The sequence below is a fragment of the Schistocerca serialis genome, chromosome 1 (genome assembly GCF_023864345.2).
Source record: "Schistocerca serialis cubense isolate TAMUIC-IGC-003099 chromosome 1, iqSchSeri2.2, whole genome shotgun sequence".
Taxonomy (NCBI): domain Eukaryota; kingdom Metazoa; phylum Arthropoda; class Insecta; order Orthoptera; family Acrididae; genus Schistocerca; species Schistocerca serialis.
This window is the reverse complement of record NC_064638.1, coordinates 80,549,109-80,575,660: the sequence shown is the minus strand read 5'-3', so window position 1 is coordinate 80,575,660 and position 26,552 is coordinate 80,549,109. Positions and strand designations below refer to the sequence as shown.

Sequence of the window (26,552 nt, the reverse complement as noted above, 5' to 3'; positions counted from 1 at the left end):
CAGATGGACGACTAAGAAATCTCTCGCTAAAATATTGTTGAACCAAACTGTTATTACCAATGTGACAGAAAGTGAAATATATTGTACTTTCGCTTGAATTATACTCATAGCTTCAGCACCGAGAGGAAAGGGGCGATAAAAAATTTATCAACGTGTGCTTTTGGTTAACAGATATCGTATTAGCTAGTCTTGCGTTTTACCTCAAGACTATAGTTCTAGACAAGAGTCATGTACTCAGACTGCAGTCAAGAGTTCTTCCGGGAAGTGTAGCAGTCTACAATGTTGCCAGAACGAGCGTATTGCCGAACATAGAATTCATTTTATCGTATACGTGTGTATACGTATGTTCCTTCCAATGCCCACTCAAGGAAGACAAGGATACACAGTCTAGCTTCAATATTATAAACACACATCAGTTCCTAAATGAACTCATACTTACGTCGATAATCATTTGAATATTTAGCAGTGATGTACGCACTGGTGTTAAACTCGTTTTCAACCAATTACTCCCACAGCTACAGGAACACTACTTGTGATACCTCTTAGACAAAATACTTACGCAGTGCCATCAGAGAAAAGATCAACCTGACACAAACTGTGGGAAGTTCGTTTTACAAACTTCGTACCTGGATAAAGAGCGTTTCCTATTTGAGATATCTGTGAACGTTGCTGCAGAAGGCGATTTAAGAAGAAAGTAAATTCATTCAGCTACGCCAATGTTTAAACAAATTGTCTTAACGGCACTAAATCGTGGTTTGTGAATCGTTTACCGGCAGTACCCTGCCGCCTTTCGCTGGTTGGAAGGCAAAAAGCTTACTGAAAAATTTCATAGAAGGAAAAGGGGGACGAAATGTCTCCCAATGGAAGGTCATGTTGTTTTATTCAAATGATTACAAAATCAGGTAAAACGAACAGTGAGATTGTCAGTATAAACACATTCCTGTTGTCAGTATGATGTTGCCCGCCGAGGGCCTGTAATGATAAAGCGCCCGTTTAGGTTCAAATGGTTCAAATGGCTCTGAGCACTATGGGACTCAACTGCTGTGGTCATCAGTCCCCTAGAACTTAGAACTACTTAAACCTAACTAACTTTAGGCCATCACACACATCCATGCCCGAGGCAGGATTCGAACCTGCGACCGTAGCAGCAGCGCGTCTCCGGACTGGAGCGCCTAGAACCGCACGGCCACCGCGGCCGGCGCCCGTTTAGGTCAGGCATATTGTATACACAAGTGGATGAGAGCGCACCACTAAATCCTACAATCCGTATGCGTTGCATACACACAGAAATTACTGTTACAGTGTACTTATGGTGCCCAATGAGTGAATTGCGTATTTTCCGATGAGAAAGAGCACTGCCAAACAGTCTTCGCTACATTAGGTTACTTAAATTGGTGTCACTCTAAGGCACAAACAGATTTACGTTACCTGTGGTAACCTCAAGAGAAAGATGTTATAATCCAGAATCACTTTAAACATCATGTTCCTTCATTCCCAACTGGGCAGAGCCGGTTTACATTGGGATATGACATACGTGGAGGTCATGGTAAACAGAAATACTGTCGCCAGTATACTTACTTACATTAGAAAATTTTATTTTATTTGATGAACCGATAGCCATTTAAAGGAACAGGGCTCTTATTTCATTTGTACTTGATTGAACTAGAGACGATGAAAAATTTGGTGCTGGACTGTGATTCGAATTCGTATCTCCTCTTTCGAGGATCTGAATCTCTCGGAACACTATAGTTCAATCATTTCGTTCCTTTTTCCAAGACTTCAATCTTCTCTAGGTCTCCTCCAAAGGTAAGTATGTGGGTCCGAATCCTGATCCAGTACAAAAATATTCATAATTTCATTTCAAGCACTATCATGTGCACACCGGCATGCTAGTGACAATTAACGTGCATTTTTAATGTCTGTTCATGTTGCCAACAATTTCTGGTCGAACATGCACACATCTTACTGTTGGTGATACTTAGGCTATATTCGAGGACGATAAAAAAAACGATAGGACTGTGGTTCGATTGTCGGTCAGGCACAAAAATTTGTATCCATATTTTAGATTCAAACACCTAGCAGCTGGTAAGAAAAATCGATGCGTAACATTTGATTTTACTTCCTTAACAATCCGATTACGTGTTTGGTTCGTATCTCCGTCACAGAACTTCACATCGTGCGCTTCATCTTCAAATGCATACACACTTTGTTGCTTCTGAATTGAGGTATATCAGACATCTTTCGTGGTTACTTAACAGGGATGAAAGGGCCTTGATAGGAGTCCCGGTTTATTACAAAAACTGTCGTCTTTTATTTTCGAGTTTTGGTTTTTTTTACTGATATTGACGAAAATTTCGGTAATTCATGACTCTTCACGGCTAGTCAGCAATATGGTATCATATGATTAGATTAGATTAATACTTGTTCCATAGATCGTGAATACGACAGTCCGTAATGATGTAGAATGTGTCATTTTAATGAAAGATTTCTTTACATATTAGTATTCAATTTCTTCACAATTTTTTACCCTCTCTCCCATTCTTTTTTATTTTCATCTCTCTCTCTCTCTCTCTCTCTCTCTCTCTCTCACACACACACACACACACACACACACACGCATTCTTTTTTTTTTATTTGTTTGGTGTTTTCGGCTATTGGCGAGGCACAAATACCTCCGTGAATGAGTTTCTTAGGTTTGAGTACAGTTACGAAAGAAATATAAAAACAACTATGAGCGTTACTGATTTATGATGCTTAGTTGGCAGTCAGTTCTGAGTAACTACGCTCCACTCCCTAAACCTAGTTACAGATATGCGAATCAGACGCATTACGTATTGCAGGTCGTAGCAGCCACGTCTTTGAGACGCCAGCTATGGTCACTTGGTCACTTCCCAGCCCGCTGTAGGATCACATTGGTTCGTCTTCTTCCTGCTGGTACTGTAAGTGAGATTCGGCAACAAGGCAACGTATGTTTGGCAACTCCGTGATTGACGAATTACTTCCTGGTGTGCACGGAATTAAGCCTCAAAGTTCACTTGATTTTCCCTGTCATTTCCATTGAATAATCTGAGTTATTATCGCTTGAGGTGTAACAAAAGATTGAAAATTTACGGTTTTCAGCCCAGGAAAGTCGTTGCACGTGGAAATCGCAACTAATCTCGTCCTTTAAATAGCGATTTACGAGTTCTAGCCACTATTGGTCTTTTAAGAGGAGTGAGTAACACATATATCTTCGCTAGCTAGTAGCGCCATTAACAGAATGCAAATCAGGTTTGCTTTAAACACACGCTGTAATGGTCGTTAACCTTACTAACCTTTGTGACTGGACGACCACGTGGCACTACCGAGAGGGAAGGCCACCGTGTTCGGTATTTGGCTTTGGCGCATCGTACTGCATTTACAGCAGCCATGTGAGTAGCAGTGACCCTACGAACTGTTACAAATCGGTTATTTCAAGGGTAGCTCCGTGCCAGACCCGCTTGTAGCAAGCATTCTACAGACTCCGAAACACCGGCAGTTGCGACTTCGGTGGTGTCAAGTAAGAGCTCATTGAAGGACAGAGTGAAGATCTATTGTGTTTTCTGATGAAAGTTGGTTCTGCCTCGGTGCCAATGATGTCCATTTGTTGGTTAGAAAGAGGGCTGTTGAAGGCCTGCAATTAACCTGTCTGCGTGTTAGACATACTAGACCTACACTTGGAGTTATGGTTTGAGGAGCGACTGACTTCCGGCACCTGCACAACATAATGTGTGCACGCTTTTATGTTTGCATTCAACATTCTGGCAGTTACACTGCTTGTTAATGTACCAGCATTTCACATTTTCAACGGCTTATCTCACTCTTAAATTAACCTATCACTTTGTAATGTATTTCCGAATTTCCATTACTCAACATTAATTTTTCTTGGTGATGCGATTTTTCCCCGTTTGCACTAGCCCCTCCTGTGTGTGGTTGCAAGGGCTCAATTGTGACTGAGTCGAATATAGAACTTACACAAGAAGCTGGAAAAAGTAACACGGCGTGACAATTCTGTCTGCTTGCAGTGGTGTTGGAACAGAGCAGAAGGGTTCATTGAAATCGATAGGGCGTACCTGTTTTCCGTTGTGTTGGTTAGGGGCCGTAAGGTTCCTCTGTGTCACATCACTAACATTTCAAATCCAGAGCGCTCTTCTGCGAGTGGATGACGCCATTCTGGCAGCAGTGGTGAACCTATGCGGACTTATTCTAACGACCACTCTTCATTGGTGTTGGTTTCAGTTATTCGAATGTCTCATATCTGATTTTCCATAATGCCTAAGATTTTTCTTTCAGCTTTCTTGTATTAGGGTGGTTTTATTGCGGTTCCTTCTCTTTTAATTTTCTGCTTGTGCATTACAATTCCCATGACGGCGCTTTGTTCTGATCTGAACTGCCACCACGTGAACTGGTGGTATAGCGTGGTCGTGCTTTTCTCTTTTCCCTAACTAAATCGGTCGCTAGTTTGATTTTCTTTTCGCCTCCGTATAATTTCAACCGAGTTGTTGCATGATGGAGACTTGGGCCTTCTTTCATTGACTTCCCACGCGGTGTTGGGCGGGACCTGAACCTTCTGATTTTCCAGTAAATATCAGCTGCTTGCATCTTCAGCGCTAAACATGCAACCACGAGTCCTATAGGCTCTCGTTTGTTCTGAGATTGTATTATCCAATGTTCCTATCCCCTCCCGGAAGCTCAAAATAAAGTTACATGTATCTACATTGAATTTTGTTACCGTGACTGGAATCTACGTGGAGACTGTTCACATGTTTTTATCTCGGCAGTGAGTACCTGGTCCAGCTCATTTCGTTTACGTAAAGTGATTCAACGCAGCCCATGAAATAAAGATACGCTTTCTCTGCTTGGTTTATAGTAGTCTAGTAGTCACTGATCCTAGCGAAGACTGTTGATTTCCTGTTGTTATATATAAGGACTAATGCGTGAATGACTTTCCTTTGTCCATTTCCTCACTGTTTCATATTTTCTCCAACCTTTCTTGCGCCGAACGATGCTGTTCCCAGTCGTAAACGTCTGGAGAAATTAGTAGGGATTAATCCTTTCCTATTAGTGGACCACGTGGGTAAGCATTTATCACTAGAAGGGACCTCTTAATAGATTACGTATTCCTTTGTCCCGTTAATAATCTGTGTTATCCGTGTACTTCAGTTTGGATATCCATTGCAAGATCGATGAAATGGAGCCATAATTAAAAGGTTAACAAACCTCCGTATACACAGCAATGCCGCGTCAGATATTGTTCCATTCCCGAGGATCTATACACTCTTATCAGAGGTAGTTGTTCAAGGAGAGTTCGGCTGTAAGAAAAGAATAGTAATTCGAAGAAAGACCTGGTCTCAAGGCATGTGCTCCAGTCTGTAGAGTCACATTCCAACTTCTTGTGTTTTGTTCTATCTATTACGGACTCGTAGTCAAACACATGTTACAGAATTTAATGAAACTTGGGCTATACATAGAAAGAACTGTGGTGTCACCGCCAGACACCACACTTGCTAGGTGGTAGCTTAAATCGGCCGCGGTCCATTTAGTACATGTCGGACCCGCGTGTCGCCACTGTGTGATCGCAGACCAATGAAATGGCTCTGAGCACTATGGGACTCAACTGCTGAGGTCATTAGTCCCCTAGAACTTAGAACTAGTTAAACCTAACTAACCTAAGGACATCACAAACATCCATGCCCGAGGCAGGATTCGAACCTGCGACCGTAGCGGTCTTGCGGTTCCAGACTGCAGCGCCTTTAACCGCACGGCCACTTCGGCCGGCATCGCAGACCGAGCGCCACCTCAAGGCAGGTCTCGAGATACGAAATAGGACTCGCCCCAGTTGTACGACGACTTTGCTAGCGACTACACTGACGAAGCCTTTCTCTCATTTGCCGAGAGACAGTTAGAATAGCCTTCAGCTAAGTCCATAGCTACCACCTAGCAAGGCGCCATTAGCCTTACATAGTTTGATAGTTATCGTATGAAATGTCTCATCAAGAACGTTGTAAACCAACAAGTATAGATAAAAGTTAAGTATTCGAGGAGCTGCATACTTTTCTTATTAGAATTCACTACTTATCCTGTTCCAGAATTCACGCCCGTCTGCGTTAGATAGCGTGCATTTCGGCCTCCTCTATCTACAAGGCGTTGGCACATTTGCCAACACATCAAGAACTGCTACAGTATGGTACAGAAGCTAACTGAAAAAAATACGCAACGAGACGAACAGAAATGACACTTTTATTCATGGACAATATTTACAGTGAAGTCGCCGCGGTTGGTCATCGTCACGATACTACAAAAGGCAGGGCATGGGTCTTAATGGGGGTATGATCACCAAGGATAGCAATTCATGCTCTATAATATGCTCCTGTACTGGCCACAAGACAAGCGACGAGTTCTGGTGGTAGGGCAAAAATATTCAAATGCGTGTGAATTCCTAAGGGACCAAACTGCTGAAGTCATCGGTCCCTAGACTTACACACTACTTGAACTAACTTATGCTAAGGACAACACATACACACACCCATGCCCGAGGGAGGACTCGAATCTCCGGCGGAAGGGGCCGCGTGGTAGGGCGTTCATTTCTTGCTGGGTGGTCGGTCGTTTGTGAGTTGCGATACGTCTCCGCAACGCCTTCCACACGTACTCGATGGGATTTAAATGGGGGGAAATGGGATTTAAATCGGGGGAACGGGCAGGCTAGTCCATTCGCCGAATCTCCTCTAGTTCCAGCAGCTCCTCCACTTGAACTGTTCCATGCGATCGTGCACCGTCATCCATAAAAATGAAGCAAGGGACGAATCCAGCTCTGAAAAGACGCACTTGGGGAAAGAGTACAGTGTTACGATAACGTTCACCTGTTATAACTACAGACCTGATTATATGCATCATAAAAACCCTTAAAATATACATTAATAATGCTTAAAAATGCATGGAAACTGTCGAAATATACAAGATCACATAATAAAAAAACATGGTAGTTACTGCGTGCATTGTATCTCAAAGTAGAACCTGTGCATATCAGTTACGAGGAAGAGCACCGGTCACGCGAAAAATCGCTACATTTAGAACGCTGATATCATTTTCTGAATACTTTCTGCTAGTGGTTAGGAAGGGGTCTTTCTGTGATTATTTTCTAAGGATTTGCAAAATGGGAACGCATACCGTGTTTCAAGAATTGTTCTTTCTTTGCTGTTGTTGCCGGAAACAAGCGGAAGCGATACGAGTGAGTCGCAGCAGAATAGTCGATGGGAACAGGACCAACTTCGAGATATATCGCACGCAAAGGGGCACGCTCAAAAACCCCGTAATATGTTATTTAAGAAACAACATACAACAGCAATAACTTTTAATTAATACAGCTGGACCAAAGCCTCATTTACAATTTATTTTACATTTTTCTACTATTGTAAATTTAGTGACTTGGCAAGACAGCCAAGCCACTCGGAGGTAGCCGAAAGGCACGCGTTTAAGCTCACGCAGACTGGCGTGAGATCTGGAACATGACAATGTCTTGAGAATTGCAAATAAAGTACGAAGATCTTGGAATACTTAACTTTAATCCATAATTGGTGTACATCGCCCTTGATGATACATAAAACAATCTCAATATAAACTGGTAATGGCGCCTTGCTAGGTCGTAGCCAATGACGTAGCTGAAGGCTATGCTAACTATCGTCTCGGCAAATGAGAGCGTATTGGTCAGTGTAGCATCGCTAGCAAAGTCGGCTGTACAACTGGGGCGAGTGCTAGGGAGTATCTCTAGACCTGCCGTGTGGCGGCGCTCGGTCTTCAGTCACTGACAGTGGCGACACGCGGGTCCGACGTATACTAATGGACCGCGGCCGATTTAAAAGCTACCACCTAGCAAGTGTGGTGTCTGGCGGTGACACCACATTCCTCCCCCGCAAATCGGCGTACGGTTGTGTTATAAGGCTTCCGCCCTCCGTGGGGAGGACCCCATGTTGACGTATGCGACGAGGTCGGGAGCCTAACAACAGGCGAGGCTGTGTCACCCGCACCCTGCCATTCGGTCCGAGGGGAGCTAGGAAACGCCTGAAAACCTAGTCCAAGGTGCACGCCAACATGCTGTGTATGCGCCCGTAGAGAGACAGGAGGGGCCGAAGGGTCGACCTCCATCGCGTCGGGGTACCCGACGGGCGAAGACGCCATCTGGTCCGGAGCGGGCAAGAGTTCCACGTCGGAGGACAGCTGGTCACGGGAAGCGATCGGCGGCGCGTGACCCAGGGAGGCGCCAGGCGGTTGCAGCGAAGCGTCCACTGCGGGCGTCGCCGGCGGGAGAACAGACGGCGGCGGCGGCGGCGGCGGCGCGTCGCCATGGGGCAAAATGGATGGCAGCGTCGGTAACACCTGGGGATGAGGCGAGCCAGTAGATGGGTCCCCAGGGCGCTGACCGGACGGCACCGTCGCTGAAAGCAGACGGGGAGCGGCAGAACCCGTGCGACGACAGAGGCGCAGCTGATTGAGATGCCGACGCACCTCATCAGAGGCCCCCAAAACCAGATACATAGCGCGGCCGAGGCAGCGAAGAATGCGCCCTGCGAGCCAACGCCGTTGTGATAGTATACAACGTCGCCTGGAGCAAAAGCAGGTGGCTGCCGCTGCACAGGTACCGGATGCGGCGGATGTAGCAAAGACATCAAGGTGCGATGAGGACGACCGTGGAGCAACTCAGCCGGCGAGCGACCATCTCGGGGCTGAGAGCGATACGAGGACAAAATGAGCAATAACGCGTCCTCCCGAGAATGCGACTCTTTCAACTTCAACATCTGTGACTTGAAAGTCCGGACCAATCGTTCAGCGGGACCGTTTGACTGAGGCGAAAACGGCGCGGACGTCAGATGTTGAATACCATTGGCCTTGCAGAATGACTGAAATTCTGCGGACATGAATTGTGGGCCATTGTCGGAAACAATAGTCTGTGGAAGACCTTCAATACAAAAGATAGCAGACAACGCTTGGATGGTAGCAGATGACGTCGTGGAAGACATCCTGACAACAAAAGGAAAATTACTGAATGAATCTACCACAACCAACCATCGAGCATTCCAGAAGGGACCAGCAAAATCGATGTGTAAGCGTTGCCAAGGGGAAGTGGCTTTCGGCCATGCAAAGAATTTCCGCGGTGGTGCGGATTGTTGTTCGGCGCACGCCATGCAAGAAGAGCACATATTCGTAATTGCAGCATCGATTCCGAACCAAGTACAGTGCTGACGAGCAAGTTGTTTCGTTCGCACTATACCCTAATGTCCTTGGTGGAGAAGCCGTAAGACAGAGGACTGTAACGAACGTGGGACCACGACCCTGGACTGATCATTATCAGAACGCAGCAGCAACACACCACGTCGTACAAAAAGTTTCTCCTTGTGAGCAAAAAATCGGCGAACCAACGGATCCTCGATCCGTGACTTTGACAATGGCCATTGCGTGGCAACAAAACGCAAAACGGTAGCAAGGACAGGGTCAGCAGCTGTGGCTGTAGCTACACGACGAAAATCAATCGGAAACGATTCGACCACGTCATCGGTTTCCGCATAAATGAACATGCAAGCAAGTTCGGAAGAATCGAACGCTCTATCCTCACCAACAGGCAAACGGGACAACGCATCGGCGTTTCCGTGCTTAGCAGTGGACCGATACAAGATATCGTAGCGGTACTGCGAGAGGAAAATAGACCAGCGAATGAATTTCTGCACTGTACGTGGAGGTTCAGGCTTGTTCGGATGAAAAAGCGACGTCAAAGATTTGTGGTCTGTGATGATGGTAAAGTGACGACCATACAAGAAATCATGAAACTTTGTAACACCAAATACGAGAGCCAAAGCTTCTTTCTCGATCTGTGAATAATTTCTTTGTACAGACGAGAGCAATTTGGACGCAAAGGCAATAGGGCCATCATGCGATCCATCTTTGTGCGCAAGCACAGCACCGATCCCGAAATCCGAGGCATCTACCATCAACAAAAGGGGCTTCTGGGGATCGAATGGCGTAAGGCAAGTATTGGAAAGCAACGCCGATGTCAACTGGCGAAAGGCGTGTTCGCATTCCGTCGTCCAGACGAACGGAACACCTTTACGGCGTAAGCGATGAAGCGGAGCTGAAATGGAAGAGGCGTGGCGCACATATCTGTTATAGTAATTGATTTTTCCCATCACACTCTGTAGCTGCTTCAAATTCTGCGGCGAAGGCAAGTCCTGTATGGCACGGAGGTGCTCTGGACTCGGATGTATGCCTTGGGCATTGATTACATGTCCCAGATACGGTAAGTCACGAGCAAAAAACACACATTTGTCCTTCCGCAAGCGAAGACCATTTTGACGCAAGACCTGAAATAACGTCCTGAGATTGGCTAAATGGTCTTCTTCCGTCTTTCCGGAGATCACAATATCGTCCAGATAGTTTGCTGCAGTAGGGACCGACGCACAAACAGTTTGCAGATATTGCTGAAACAATGCAGGGGCTGATGCACACCCGATTGGCAGTCTTTTGAATCGATACAAACCAAGATGCGTGTTAACCAAGAAAACGCGCTGGGATTCTTCATCCACCGGTATTTGCAAGTACGCATCTGCCAGGTCCAACTTCGAAAAATATTTACCCGGGCACAGTTTGTCAAAAAGATCTTCCGTGCGGGGTAAAGGAAAAGTTGCAATGACTAGTTGTGGATTCGCTGTTGCCTTGAAGTCCACACAAAGTCTCAATTTTCCGGAAGGTTTGGGCAAAATTACTAAGGGTGAGGCCGAGAGAGAAGCCTGCACACGTTCAATCAAACCTTGTGATTCCAAATCGTGTAAGGTTCTTGCGACCTTATCACGCAATGCATGGGGAACATTGCACGCTTGGAAAAATTTCGGTTGCACGTGTACTTTCAGTTCCAAATGGGCTTCATAGTTCTTAGCGCAACCAAGGCCCGGTGCAAAAATGTTTGCAAATTCTTCACGTAGACGAGAAACACTGGCTGAAGGCACAGTCTGGTTCACTGATAGGACCTGATTTACTATAGACAAGTTAAACAACTGAAATAAATCTAAACCAAACAAGTTCACTGCAGAAGAAGAACGAAGAACGTAAAATGACACAAGTTTTGTTTGTCCCTTGTATGTTGCAAGAAGGCTGCCCTGTCCTAACACAGGGATAGCTTGTCCTGAATAACTATGTAACTTAACATTTGCGGCACGCAACAGAGGTTTGCCCAGCTGTTTGTACGTCTCGTGATTGATCAATGAAACTGCAGCTTCGGCATCGAGCTGGAATGGTATCACTTTGCCATGAATGTCCAAGTCCACATAAAGTTTATTGTCCTGCTGACGACAAGAGCGACTGTCTCGTGCAACGTGAACAGACACTTGTACAGAATCACTTGCTAATTGACGTGATTTCCGGCGACGTCGACGCACACTTTTTGTGGGACGAACACAGTCACTGTTAGAGAGATTAGCACTGGGCGGAGTGGAATTAACTACATGAATGTCCATGGGCGAAGGTTCACGAGCCTGAGTATTCTTGGTTCGATTCCGATTCCGGCGCGAAGCAAAGGGCCTGGAATGGTTTTGAGTGACCGATCTGAGCTTTTTCTGGCAAATTCTCTGAACATGGCCTTTTTTATTACAGAAAAAGCAAATAGCTTGGCGTGATGGGAAATTCTCACGCGAATGTCTAGTAGCACACGGCGGGCATGATTTTAGCACTGCATTTGCTTGCTTGCGCGGCAGCTGCGCAGACAGGCGTGAGGGCTGTTTACTGTTCCGTGCAGCGCGCCCGGTGGGCCGGTTAATGTGACACATGGCTGGCGAAGTTTCAAATGATGCCTGAGTAAAGTCAAGTGTGTCCTGTAGATCCAATATGTCCATCACTTGTTGAAGGGAGGGATTGACTAGTTTCAAAATCTGTTCCCTTATACGAACATCAGAAACGTTCTGTGCTATTGCATCACGTACCATAGTATCTCAATAAGGGAGGTCACATTCACACTCAAAAGCACAATCCCTAGTAAGGCCTTGCAAGGTTGCAACCCACTCCCGATTAGTTTGACCGGCCGTACGTTTGGTACGAAAGAACGTATACCGTTTGGCAACTACATTGATGGAGTCTTTGAAATATGCATCTAATGCAGACAAAATTTCTTCGTAGGACAGAGTTGCTACGTCGCGTCGGGCAAATAATTTCACTATCACACGGTACGTCTGGACGCCTACACACGAAAGCAAAAAAGGCTGCCGCTCAATACCTTGAATTCTGTAGGCGGCGAGATGGAATCCAAATTGGCGTGACCACTCCGTCCAGCTTTCCAGTGCCGCATCAAAAGGACGAAAAGGTGGTGCAACTGCGTGTTGTGGCTGCGGGAGCGGTGGAGCGGCGGCGGCCGCATCGTTTTGCATTGCACGTTGACCCTGGACGAGCTGTCCAAGGACATCCAATAACACCTGTGTCTGCTGATTCTGCAAGCGATAAAATTCGGACAGTACATCTGGAGATTGTGGCGAAGCCATGACACAAGTAAATTAAGCAAGTATAAAGAAGAAGACCGTTTTTACTGTCGTCGCCAAACTGTAGTGACTTGGCAAGACAGCCAAGCCACTCGGAGGTAGCCGAAAGGCACGCGTTTAAGCTCACGCAGTCTGGCGTGAGGTCTGGAACATGACACTGTCTTGAGAATTGCAAATGAAGTACGAAGATCTTGGAATACTTAACTTTAATCCATAATTGGTGTACATCGCTCTTGATGATACATAAAACAATCTCAATATAAACTGGTAATGGCGCCTTGCTAGTTCGTAGCCAATGACGTAGCTGAAGGCTATGCTAACTAGTTGCTTCACATAGTTTCTTGTTAAACCGACTTTGTTGGTTACCTTAGGAAAAATCTCTGCAATGCAACTTCCTGTTGTCAGAAGTTGTCGTCGTGGTCCTTTCTTCTGCATTCCTGTTGGTCTATCTGAAACATGTTTTGGCGCCAAATGTTTTTCTCTCAAACTCAACAAAATAAAACAATTCTGTCATATGTAAATGTTCCACGATGGTCAGCTATCCACGAAACGACGTTTCTTTTCTCAGGTGGCATGGTGCACAAAACGTTACACACTACACGTCGTAAACACGTTCAACTGTGCACAAGTAAATAGAAAGCTGAACTGAAACAATGGACGTGCGACTAAAAGTTTCTGTGGTTTACATTAATCGTTGCCGACGCTGCGGTATGACATCGAAGGGGATTAACCGGGGACACGGGCGCAGTAGCATTGACTCTGTCTGCCTGTTCCTGTTCCTCTTCTGTAAAGCTTTCGCTAGGCAGTGGCCTCTCGGTTAGCGATTGCACGCAGTTCTAGGTCGGGGTCAATCTTTGAGGCATCAAAACTAGATCGAGCTAGAGACCGTCCGTATAAAAATTTTAAAACATTGTAAACATAGAGCTAAAATATGCATCAAGACTATTTTTAGTTAAAATGCAATAACCGGTGAAATGGAGCCGAATATGCAAATGAATATGCAACATGCAAATACGTATAATCCGGTCTCTAGTTATAACCAACCATTTTTAGAAGTTCTGGATCATTTCGACTTCATTCAGCAACTTCAGAGGGATGTCTATGTGCTTCGTTTTTGGTGTAAATTCAACAATTTCGGAACTAACTTTAGTGATACACGTTTCACACCCAAAACATGCCAATAAACTACTTGACATAAAGATAAAGGGTATGCTGACATCATCAGCAACCTCTCTGACGTGATTGGCGATTTTACAGAACCTTTTTCTTCACTTCTTCACATCTTTCACATTGTCGTCAAGGGTTGATGTGCTTGAGCGTACGGGTTGGTCGTCATCTTTAACGTCTTCTCGACCCTCTTTGACACGTTTATACCATTCGCAAACTATTGTTTTGCTCACAGTAGATTCGTCAAAAGGTACAGTCAATATTTCAAATGTGGTGCTACAACTTTTTCGAAAATAAATATTTTCCGAGCACTCTAAAACACGCATTGTTTTGGTTCGTCAGTGGCTCTTGTCTGTCTAGTAGGCTCTCAGAGACCAGTGTTGCCTGAGCTCCCAGTTGGTGCACATCGACAGCGCAGAAAGATACGTATATAGCTTCCTTTCTGTGTTTACTTCGTAGATTCTTACTTAAATTGCGTGTGAGTTTCGTATAGGAGGTGTAATTTCGAGTTTTAATTACTGTAATAGTAAATTCAGGCAGATTGTAGCTTAGTCGTTAGGCATTTGTACAGGTTAGTTCATACATTCTTTAAGTGTTTTCCTTGCGTTATCTAGGCACGGACTCGTGTTTCAGTAACTGTAGTTCAACATCGATTACAATGGACAGGGAGTGTGATTGCTGTGTTCGGATGAGGGCTGAGTTGGCATCCCTTCGCTCACAGCTGCAGGCGGCGCTGACTTCGGTCGTGCAGATTGAGGCACCACTGTGGGGAGCTGGATTGGGTATCACGGGGATATCAACCTCGTCCCGTCTGTCCCCAGATCGGTCTGCCGCTGTGGTTGACCCGGTTACTGCCCGCAGTGGGACTGAGCCATCGCCTGTGGTTGATTGGGAGGTCGTTCCAAGGCGTGGCAGGCAGTGAAAGACGTCACCAGAGGCTGATCAGTAAGCTTCCCTGGTGCATCTGACAAACAGGTTTCAGGCACTGTCTCTGGCTGAGCCAGATGCAGCTGTCTGCCCTGTTTCAGAGGATGGTTCAAATGGCTCTGAGCACTATGGGACTCAACTGCTGTGGTCATAAGTCCCCTAGAACTTAGAACTACTTAAACCTAACTAACCTAAGGACAGCACACAACACCCAGCCATCACGAGGCAGAGAAAATCCCTGACCCCGCCGGGAATCGAACCCGGGAACCCGGGCGTGGGAAGCTAGAACGCTACCGCACGACCACGAGATGCGGGCTTCAGAGGATGATTCTCAGACTTCAAGGTCTGGGCAATCACAGAGGGTGGGCTTAATGGTAGTTGGGAGCTCCAATGTTAGGCGCGTAATGAGGCCCCTTAGGGATATGGCGACTAAGGAGGGGAAGAAATCCAGTGTGCACTCCATGTGCATTCTGGGTGGAGTCATTCCTGATGTGGAAAGGGTCCTTCCGGATGCCATGAAGAGCACAGGGTGCAGCCAGCTGCAGGTGGTGGCACATGTCGGCACTAATGACGTGTGTCGCTTTGGATCTGAGGAAATTCTCTCTGGATTCCAGCGGCTATCTGCTTAGGTGAAGGCTGCCGGTCTTGCTTACGAGATGAAGGCAGAGCTCACCATCTGCAGCATCGTTGACAGAACCGACTGCGGACCTTTGGTGCAGAGCCGGGTGGAGGGTCTGAATCAGAGGCTCAGACGGTTTTGCGACCGTGTTGGCTACAGATTCCTTGACTTGCACCATAGGGTGGTGGGGTTTCGGGTTCCGCTGAATAGGTCAGGAGTTCACTACACTCAGCTGGCGGCTACACGGGTAGCGGAGGCTGTGTGGCGTGGACTTGGCGGTTTTTTAGGTTAGAAGGCCTCTGGAAAGTACGGGGTGGGCCGCAATCTCAAAGGGTGCATGGCAAATACAGGACGTGCTTGAATCAAGGAACAGTCGGAATTGTAGTTGTAAATTGTAACAAGAAAGCACAGAAGCTGAAATCGTTATAGGTACAGAAAGCTGGCTAAAGCCTGAAATAAGTTCTGCAGAAATTTTTACGAAGTCTCAGACGGTGTTCAGGAAAGATAGATTAGGCAGAATTGGTGGTGGAGGGTTGTGTCTATCAGTAGTGGTTTATCTTCTAGTGAAGTCGAAGGAGATACTCTGTGCGAATTGGTATGGGTGGAGGCTATACTTAACAGCCGAACTAAGTTAATAATTGGCTCCTTCTACCGACCCCCAGACTCCGATGATATTGTTGCTGAACAGTTCAGAGAAAATTTGAGTCTCGTAACAAATAAATATCCCAATCATACGGTTATAGTTGGTGTGGACTTCAACCTTCCCTCGATATGTTGGCAAAAATACTTGTTCAAAACTGGTGGTAGGCAGAAAACATCTTCCGAGATTGTCCTAAATGCTTTCTCCGAAAATTATTTCGAGCAGTTACTCCACAAACCCACGCGAATTGTAAATGGTTGCGAAAACACACTTGACCTCTTAGCCACAAACAATCCAGAGCTAATAGAGAGCATAATGACTGATACAGGGATTAGTGATCACAAGGTCGTTGTAGCTAGGCTCAATACCGTTTCTTCCAAATCCACCAGAAACAAACGCAAAATAATTTTATCAAAATAATTTTATTTAAAAAAAGCGGATAAAGTGTCACTAGAAGCCTTCCTAAGAGACAATCTCCATTCCTTCCGAGCTGACTATGCAAGTGTAGACGAGATGTGGTTCAAATTCAAAGATATAGTAGCAACAGCAATTGAGAGATTCATACCTCATAAATTGGTAAGAGATGTAACTGATCCCCAATGGTACACAAAACAGGTCCGAACGCTGTTGCAGAGGCAACGGAAAAAGCATGCGAAGTTCAGAAGAACGCGAAATCCCGAAGATTGGCTAAAATTTACAGACGCGCGAAATTTGGCACGGACTTCAATGCGAGATGCCTTTAATAGGTTCCACAACGAAGCATTGTCTCGAAATTTGGTAGAAAATCCGAAGAAATTCTGGTCTTATGTAAAGTACACAAGCGGCAAGAAGTAGCCAATACCTTCGCTGCGCAGTGCGGATGGTACTGTTACCGACGACTGTGCCGCTAAAGCGGAGTTATTGAACGCAGTTTTCCGAAATTCCTTCACCAGGGAAGACGAATGGAATATTCCAGAATTTGAAACACGAACAGCTGCTGGCATGAGTTTCTTAGAAGTAGATACCTTAGGGGTTGCGAAGCAACTCAAATCGCTTGATACGGGCAAGTCTTCAGGTCCAGACTGTATACCGATTAGGTTCCTTTCAGATTACGCTGATACAATAGCTCCCTACTTAGCAATCATATACAACCACTCGCTCACCGATAGATCTGTACCTACAGATTGGAAAATTGCGCAGGTCGCACCAGTGTTTAAGAAGGGTAGTAGGAGTAATCCATCGAACTACAGATCTATATCATTGACGTCGGTTTGCAGTAGGGTTTTGGAGCATATACTGTATTCAAACATTATGAATCACCTCGAAGGGAACGATCTATTGATACGTAATCAGCATGGTTTCAGAAAACATCGTTCTTGTGAAACGCAGCTAGCTCTTTATTCGCACGAAGTAATGGCCGCTATCCACAGGGTATCTCAAGTTGATTCCGTATTTCTAGATTTCTGGAAAGCTTTTGACAGCGTTCCTCACAAGCGACTTCTAATCAAGCTGCGGGCCTATGGGGTATCGTCTCAGTTGTGCGACTGGACTCGTGATTTCCTGTCAGGAAGGTCGCAGTTCGTAGTAAAAGACGGCAAATCATCGAGTAAAACTGAAGTGATATCAGGTGTTCCCCAGGGAAGCGTCCTGGGACCTCTGCTGTTCCTGATCTATATAAATGACCTGGGTGACAATCTGAGCAGTTCTCTTAGGTTGTTCGCAGATGATGCTGTAATTTACCGTCTAGTAAGGTCATCCGAAGACCAGTTTCAGTTGCAAAGCGATTTGGAAAAGATTGCTGTATGGTGTGGCAGGTGGCAGTTGACGCTAAATAACGAAAAGTGTGAGGTGATCCACATGAGTTCCAAAAGAAATCCGTTGGAATTCGATTGCTCGATAAACAGTACAATTCTCAAGGCTCTCAATTCAATTAAGTACCTGTGTGTTAAAATTACGAACAACTTCATTTGGAAAGCCCACATAGATAACATTGTGGGGAAGGCGAGCCAAAGGTTGCGTTTCACTGGCAGGACACTTAGAAGATGCAACAAGTCTACTAAAGAGACAGCTTACACTGCTCTCGTTCGTCCTCTGTTAGAATATTACTGCGCGGTGTGGGATACTTACCAGGTGGGATTGACGGAGGACATCGAAAGGGTGCAAAAAAGGGCAGCTCGTTTTGTATTATCACGTAATAGGGGAGAGAGTGTGGCAGATATGATACGCGAGTTGAGATGGAAGTCATTAAAGCAAAGACATTTTTCGTCGCGGCGAGTTCTATTTACGAAATTTCAGTCACCAACTTTCTCTTCCGAATGCGAAAATATTTTGTTGAGCCCAACCTACATAGGTAGGAATGATTATGAAAATAAAATAAGAGAAATCAGAGCTCGAACAGAACGGTTTAGGTGTTCGTTTTTCCCGCGCGATGTTCTGTAGTGGAATGGTATAGAGATAATATGATTGTGGTTCGATGAACCTCCTGCCAAGCACTTAAATGTGAATTGCAGAGTAATCATGTAGATGTAGATGTAAATGTAGATGTATTACCTTTTCGACTGTCAACGATAAACTAAATATTCAAAACAGCTGAAAATGCAAACACAGATCAGGAACATGTGTACTTGTAAGATAAAATAATTTTCAAAGTCAGACCTATAAGGGGCATTCAAAAAGAAACTCGCCGGAGGCATAATTACAGAAACCAGTACCTGTATGTTAGAACTATTGACCGTCGCTGTTGAGACACTTGTCCCACTGTGACACAAGGTGGTGATTGGCTGTCTCATAAAATTCCCGGCGCTGCGATGTTAGCCAGTTCCGCACGTACAGCTGAACGACGTCGGCCGAGGCGAATCGTTTGCCCCTCAGAGCCTTTTTAAGGGGACCAAACAGGGCGCACTCATAGGGAGAGAGGTCCGGTCTGTGTGGAGGATCGCCAAGAACCTCCCATTTGAATTTCTGCAGGAGTGCCGCCACTATGTTGGCCGTATGAGGCTTTGCATCATCGTGGAGCAGAATGACCCCACGGATGAGATTGACTGGTCGTTATGATTTGATCTCGTGGCGAAGTGTGGTCAAGGTTTGCGAGTAACGCCGAGCATTCGCTGTTGTCCTGTGCTGCTGGAAGTGTACGTGCGGAACTGGTTACCATCGCAGCCCCGGGAATTTTATGAGACAGCTATTCACCACCTTGTGTCACAGTGGGACAAGTGTCTCAACAGCGACGGTCAATACTTTTAAGATACTGCTACTGGTTTCTGTAATTCTGCCCCTGGCTCGTTTCTTTTTGAACGCCCCTTATATAAAGCTCATGAAATGAAAAAAAAATCCGTTACGTTTTGATCACACGTCGTATATAATGCTACTTAAATTCTCTTAAGGACAACAAGAATGATATTTTATTGGGAGTGGGACCCACAGAAAGAGACAGAAAGCGAGCTCGAATAAGCCAGTGCCTTTCGCGCTGAGTGGTGTTCGTGGCGTGCGCAGGCTGAAGATGGTGTTCCGGCACCCGCCGTCGCGCGCCGTCTACGGCACCATCTTCCGGCCGTTCACGGCGCCGCTGTGGCTGAGCAGCGGGCTGCTCTTCTCGCTGGTGCTGGTGGCGGCGCGGCTCAGCTGCTGGGCCGCCGCGCACCTACCTTCTGACAACTCGTGGAGCGCCGCCTTCCTGCTGGTCTCCTCCGCCATCAGCCAGCAGGGTACGCCAGTCGCTGCCGCTGCGTGATCCGGGCGGATCCCGCCAGTCTCGGCCCTAACGTCGCTTGTGGAGTTATTGGTGCCCACGAGATACGGGCCCCGCAACGAACTTGTGACGTCACACTAGTAGTCTTGCCCGCCACACTTCGCAAACGCTCGGTTCCGTGCAGGGCCCACGGGAAATCAATATGTAACTGAAAAGGTACCTCCTAAAGGCCTTAACGCTGTCGTGTGCTATCGAGATCTTGCGTGCATCTAAGTGCGTAGTCAGTAATTATTAAACTCGTCTGAAATAGTTACTCGCTTCTCCCCGGAGACAGCTGCTGGCTCTTGTAAGACCTGCAGTGACATGTGCTGTAACGTACATGCCTCGGCTTGTGGGCTTCGTGGGGGGACGAGATCTATCTAGCCATTACCAGGGAGTCCCCTGCCGCCATACCCGGGCAGGAAGCCGATACTCACGAGACCACTGGTTACAATGGTCCTGCTCCCCTGTGATACACAAAATAGGTCAGAACATTGCTGCAGAAGCAACGAAAAAGTGCGCTTAGTTTTAAAAGAACTCAAAATCTCAAAGATTGGTTAAGTTTTATAGATACTCGAAGTTTTTCAGTGCGAAGTGCTTTTAATAGCTTACGTGCGAAGCGCTTTTAATAGCTTACAAAACGAAACGGTGTCTCGAAATCTGGCAGAAAACCCAAAGCGAATCAACTGCCAGATGCAATCAATAACTTCACTGGTCGACAGCAATGGTAATGCTACTGATGGCAGAGCCACCAAAGCGGAGTTACCAAACACTGTTTTCCGAAATTCCTTCAGCAAAGAAGACGAAGTAAATATCCCAGAATTCGAGTCAACAACGACTGTCAAAATGAGTCCTGAGTGCAGCGAAGTGGCTTAAATCACTTAATAAAAGCAAGGCCTCCAGTCCAGATTGTACACCAGTCAGGTTCCTTTCAGAGAATGCTGATACAAAAGTTCCAGACTTGGCAATATTATACAACCGCTCGCTCGTCGAAAGATCTGTACCTAAAGACTGGAAACTTGCACAGGTCACAAGAAAGGCAATATGAGTAATTCCCTGAAGCGCAGATCCATATCAATAACGACGATTTGTAGTAGGATTCGAACATTATGAATTACCCGAAAAAAAACGATTTATTGACAAATAGCCAACATGAATTCAGAAAATATCGTTCTTGTTAAACACAACTAGCGCTTTTTTCTTAAGAAGCATTGAGCACTATCGGCAGCAGGTGTCAAACTGATTCTACATTTTCATATTTCCAGAAGACTTTTTGACACCATACCTCACATCTCCAGTTGCAGTATGATTACACAAATCAGTAGAAAACTGTCGATGATGATGTGTATGAAGGGTACCACAGCAAGCAAATTATTATAATTTTTTCTGTTAACAATCGTGGAATAAGTGGCAATGCTGAAAGTTGTGTATGAATGAAATCGTCAACAGTTTTGCCTTTCTCTAGGCTGTTTATACTTTCCCACTGTTCAGTGTCACTGAATATCCTTTTGATGTGGGCTATTCCAGGTGAGGTGATTATAATTTGTGCAGCAGAATTAATGTGTACCTCTGTTGCGTCGATGACTTTATCAGCAGCAGCCTGGAAGTCAATAATGTCTTTTCTTCCATTTTGAGGGTCTTGAATGGTAAAGAAGGGCGAGCTGAAATAATTACTTTTTGTAAATCCTGAGGTACATAGCACGTAACTACCTTCTTGCGCTTTGTCCCCGCCCCACTGATGAGTTTTATTATTTGCTCTGTCTTAATGTTGACTAAATTCGTCGAGTGAAAGAGGGGACGGCGCAACTGATGAAGAAAATGTCGCCTATGGCGACCATTCACCAGTAACTGACGCTGTCTGACTGCTTCTCATAATAACTCTTATTCAGAACTCCTTTTTTACAATAGTTACAGCGATTTATTTCTGATACCTATGTACAGTCGACTGTTGAGGTACCGCCTACTGCTTTACTGGCCGTTAAATTGCTTCTTCCTACTTTCGCTGTTGTACACAAAGTTCTTCATTATACGTTCTTCGTTTTTTTTTCCCTCCGAAGTCCAACAACTGTCTCGGAGTATCCGTCCGCCGCGACTCTGGACCTCCATGGAGCGACGTCGTCAGCCTCACTGTGTTTGCTCCATGGCGGCCCGCTACTTGCCGCGTCAATGAAAGTCCGCGCCGGTTGCTGGCTCGGTGTTTGAATTATCTGCACATATAAAAACCAAATACTTCCGCAATATTTATGCACATAACTAACAAATCCTAACCCGCAACTCAATTTTATCGTTTAATTAGAATTTGTGCTAGGCCAGGGGCGATAGATGGCGCATGCAACAGACCACTTGTCGTCTGTTATGCCACAATATATATATACGGTTTTTGTTTTGTCACTCCAAGTCAGAAGTTTCATTCTGTCACACATTGGCAGTATTTGTGGTGCAATTCAGGACGTGCAACAGACATGGCGCTGTGTTGTTAGCTCCTACAGGTCCTTCACCCTCGTGACACAAACGCATTATTGCTTCACTGTTGTCATGAGCACGAACATAGAAGTTGTGACGCAAAAGCTGGAGTACGTAGAACATATCCGATTGTGTAAGAGCTGGAACAAACACTATTTGTTGCAGATCGGTTGCTAATGTACGAGTGCTACTTCTAGGCATAGTTGAAGACGCCGCATCATTCTTCATGTTTATCATTGCACTTTCTGCCTTCTTACGGCGCAAAGCTAATGCTTTCTGAGCTTTTCTGTTCTCTGGTGAGTGTTCTTTCCCCTCAAGGTGCAACGAGCCACATGTCTTACAAATGAGAGATTTGGAAGAATTTAAGATGCTGCCTTCTATACTACATTTCATTAACTCTGGACATTTGAATTTAAATGCTTTGTACAAGCAGCTAATATTAAGATCATAGCTGAGGTATTCTTTAGAAGATTTCCTTCTACTATATTGAGTCTCCTCTTTCGAAATTGTCAGTATATGTTGCTTTATCGGTAGAGTGTTGTCCTCAGTATATTTGCTGTTGTATGCATCACCTCTGTCAACATGGATGACACTTGAGCAATCTTCAGTTTACTGATAAATTTCGCAATCCTCTTTGAAACACAAAATACGTATATATGGAAATTTGTGGTAAGGTCTTATGGGACCAAACTGCAGAAGTCATCTGTCCCTAAGCTTACGCACTACTTAATCTGACTTAAACTAACTTACGCTAAGGACAACACACACACCCATGCCCGAGGGAGGACTCGAACCTCCGATGGGGGGAGCCGCCCGGAGCGTGGCAAGACGCCTAAGCGCGCGGCTACCTCGCGCGGCACACAAAATACGTCCATGATTATTTTACGACAGACTCGGGGATGACCACCTTTTCCATCATGGACCCTATACAGTACACTTGACTGCCGACGCCGGTTCTCCAGTTCGACATATTTATCACTGCGTTGCCTGGAGACTGGTAGTATTTCCATTAAACCCGTTACAAATGTGCCTTGCGTAGTTTCATTTTGCTTACAGAAGTCGTGAAATAAATTTGTTCGTAAGTCATTCGACAAGGACTTGGATGATAGGCTACATTTTCAACTCAACTGAAATAGGAAGGTTACTTACTTTAGTTTCAATATATTGAAAAACAGGTCAAACCTAGTTCCGACAAGGATAGAAACATACAATGTGTAAATCAAATACCTACCTATTTTTTAACATATGTTTTCGCAGAACTTGTAGTGTGTTCGTCCCTTTAACTCGTGCATTATGCCGTCGAACTTTCACAGATAAGCAAATTTTTGAGACATTATTAGCATCCTTTTGTTTTTCCATAGCAGAAACATGCCCACAATATAACAACAGTTCACCGCTGACTGTCGAGCACGTTTAGAATGAAAAAGACCGTTGAGCTAACACCAACATCATCTGTCGGTCACCCTTACCACTTCTTACCCTAGTCATATGATGAAGCGCTTCTATGATCCGTTCATCATAAACGTAATGTAAACATTGCACTGTGTATTCTTCCACGTTTGCTGGAACCTCATTGGATTTCCGTTTCACGTGGAACTGCAGCCAAGCTGTCTCGAGTGTTGTCAAGTACAATAATAAGAGTATGTTTTGTGCTATGCGTTACGCGCACACCGACTTATCGATAACACAGGCAACAACTATACCGGCGCATTTAGCCTGGACAGCACTGGCCGGTCAGCTGGTACAGCTAGTGTGCAGCTGCAGTTCTCTCCTAAAAAGAGATGAGCTGAGGAGCAATAGTTTCAAATGTCATTTAATTTTTAAGCAGAATGAAATAATGCACTGCAAATCTACCACAATGCGCTCCTTAGACGACTATACGAAAACCGTCAATTGCAGTGGAACAATAGCAAATGTAAAAATGCAGCATTTGTATGATGTGCTCGATGCTGTGAAAATGATTGTTTTTCATGTTTCTACGATACTTATTTACCAGTGTGGTATAGAACGATGGACATAATCCAAATAAAGAGGATCTGATTTTTCATTTTCGCCTTAAAAATTAATTTAAGCAACTTTTATTAACAGTCTTTCATTAAACAACGATAATTAAGAATTTGTATTTGAAATGGAAACAGGAATTTCGCGTCCAATATATAATTAGAAACAAGACGTGCATTATTCATAAAAATGATGAGTTTTATAATTATGAGATGCAGGTATCTCAAACTGTACGAGAAAAAAATTGATACTGTGAGGACGTGAACCAACGCACCAATAATGGCATGTACACAACCAACTGCGCTACACGAGCAAAGTAATTCTGATTTTAACTGCATTGTGTACAACTCTGGGAAAACGTCGAAGCCGATTATCTCCGTAAATTTAAGGGGAAACATTAAGAACAGCCTATTTCTCGGCACTTTTTAACCGTATTCTGGGCGCGTGATTCACTACGGGACAGGAAGCAGCCTTAACCATTTTCATACTGCGCATAACAGCACGACAATCAGAGCACAACGCTGCAGAGGCTGCGACTGCACACGATTTTTGAAATAAAAACTACACAGCTAAAGCGTCATTAACAAAAGCGTTGACGGCTGTTAATACATTTGAATATCTTAAAGTTTCATGAAACGTTACTTACAAGGGAACCTCCCCATCGCACCCCCCTCAAATTTAGTTATAAGTTGGCACAGGGATAGGCCTTGAAAAACTGAACACAGATCAATCGAGAAAACAGGAAGAAGTTGTGTGGAACTATGAAAAAAATAACCAAAATATACAAACTGAGTAGTCCATGCGCAAGGTACGTAGCATCATGGAACGTGTAAGCATACGAGCGCCGTGGTCCCGTGGTTAGCGTGAGCAGCTGCGGAACGGAAGGTCCTTCGTTCAAGTCTTCTCTCGAGTGAAAAGTTTAATTTTTTATTTTCAGACAATTATCAAAGTTCAGGCACTCACACATAATCAACTTCGCTCTCCAAAATTCCAGGACATATTCAGATTTGCTTGGACATGTGCAGGATTTGACGGTCTACACACGGAAACATTTGAAAACGTAAAAAACGTATGTTTTGACAGAGCACAGGGAAAACTGTGCGACTGTGAAACCGTTGCATTCATTTGTTGCAGTTTATGTGACAAACTTTTATGTTTTCATCACTTTTTCCGGAGTGATTATCACATCCACAAGAAAACCTAAATCGGGCAAGGTAGAAGAATCTTTTTACCCATTCGCCAAGTGTGCAAGTTAGGTGGGTCGACAACATATTCCTGTCATGTGACACACATGCCGTCACCAGTGTCGTATAGAATATATCAGACGTGTTTTCCTGTGGAGGAATCGGTTGACCTATGACCTTGCGATCAAATGCTTTCGGTTCCTATTGGAGATGCACGTCCTTTCGTCTACTAATAGCACGGTTTTGCGGTGCGGTCGCAAAACACAGACACTAAACTTATTACAGTGAAGAGAGACGTCAATGAATGAACGGACAGATCGCAACTTTGCGAAAATAAAGAAAGTAAAATTTTCACTCGCGGGAAGACTCGAACCAATGTCCTCTCGTTCCACAGCTGCTCACTCTAACCACGGGACCACGGCGCTCATATGCTCGTACGTTCCTTGATGTTGCCTACGTTGCGCACGGACTACTCAGTTTGTATATTTTGCTTATTTTTTTCATAGTTCCACACAACTTCTTCCTGTTTTCTCGATTGATCTGTGTTCAGTTTTTCAAGGCCTATCCACTGTGTCAATTTATAAGTAAATATGAGGGGGATGCGATGGGGAGGTTCCCTTGTTAGTAATAAGAGGTCCGCAGGTCGTGGTCTCGCGGTAGCGTTGTCGCTTCCCAAGCGCGTGGTCCCGGGTTCGATTCCCGGCGGGGTCAGGGATTTTTCCTGCCTCGAGATGACTGTGTGTTGTGTCGTCTTCATCATCATCACTCATCCCCATTACGGTCGGAGGAAGGCAATGGCAAACCACCTCCACTAGGACCTTGCCTAGTAAGGCGGCGCGTGTCTCCCGTGTCGCTTTCCTACGCTCTGTAAAGGAGTATGAGACTCATCATCATCTAGTAATAAGATATCTAATACATAAGTTGTACCTACTTCCAAGAGTGTAATAACGCCAGTGTACGTGTGCTACGGCTTTTGACCAATCATCGTTCGCTTACATCAGGTTTATTCTTCTGATGAACGGATTACAGTATCGTATACTCGAGCGGATGGAGCTCATTTAGAGCGAATAAAATCAATTTTGAAATAAAAAAGGTCGTTTAGCACGTTTAGAATGCTAGGTCCTCAATTGTCTCCTTTTAGAGGCAACACCTCTGCAATTTGAGATATCCTGAGTCGACATCTGGTGCGTGTTTCATTCCGATTCGATAGCTTCTATTCCACTCCAAGTACGCGACAGCCTTACTAGTTCGCTGAGATGTTAACTATGGGCGTTTTCAAATTTATAACTCTGCCTTCATGCAAAGTACGTCAGTTTTC

General features: G+C 45.0%; 1 protein-coding gene across 1 annotated transcript in view; it reads left to right on the top strand.

Annotated features, from left to right (window-relative positions):
• The window catches only part of LOC126477107 (ionotropic receptor 75a-like), a 134,483-nt gene that overhangs the window by 43,914 nt on the left and 64,017 nt on the right, over positions 1–26,552 (top strand). Inside the window, exon 4 of the mRNA XM_050103632.1 lies at positions 19,352–19,563. Coding sequence (XP_049959589.1) covers positions 19,352–19,563 — 212 coding nt within the window. The remainder of the gene's footprint in view (positions 1–19,351; positions 19,564–26,552) is intronic.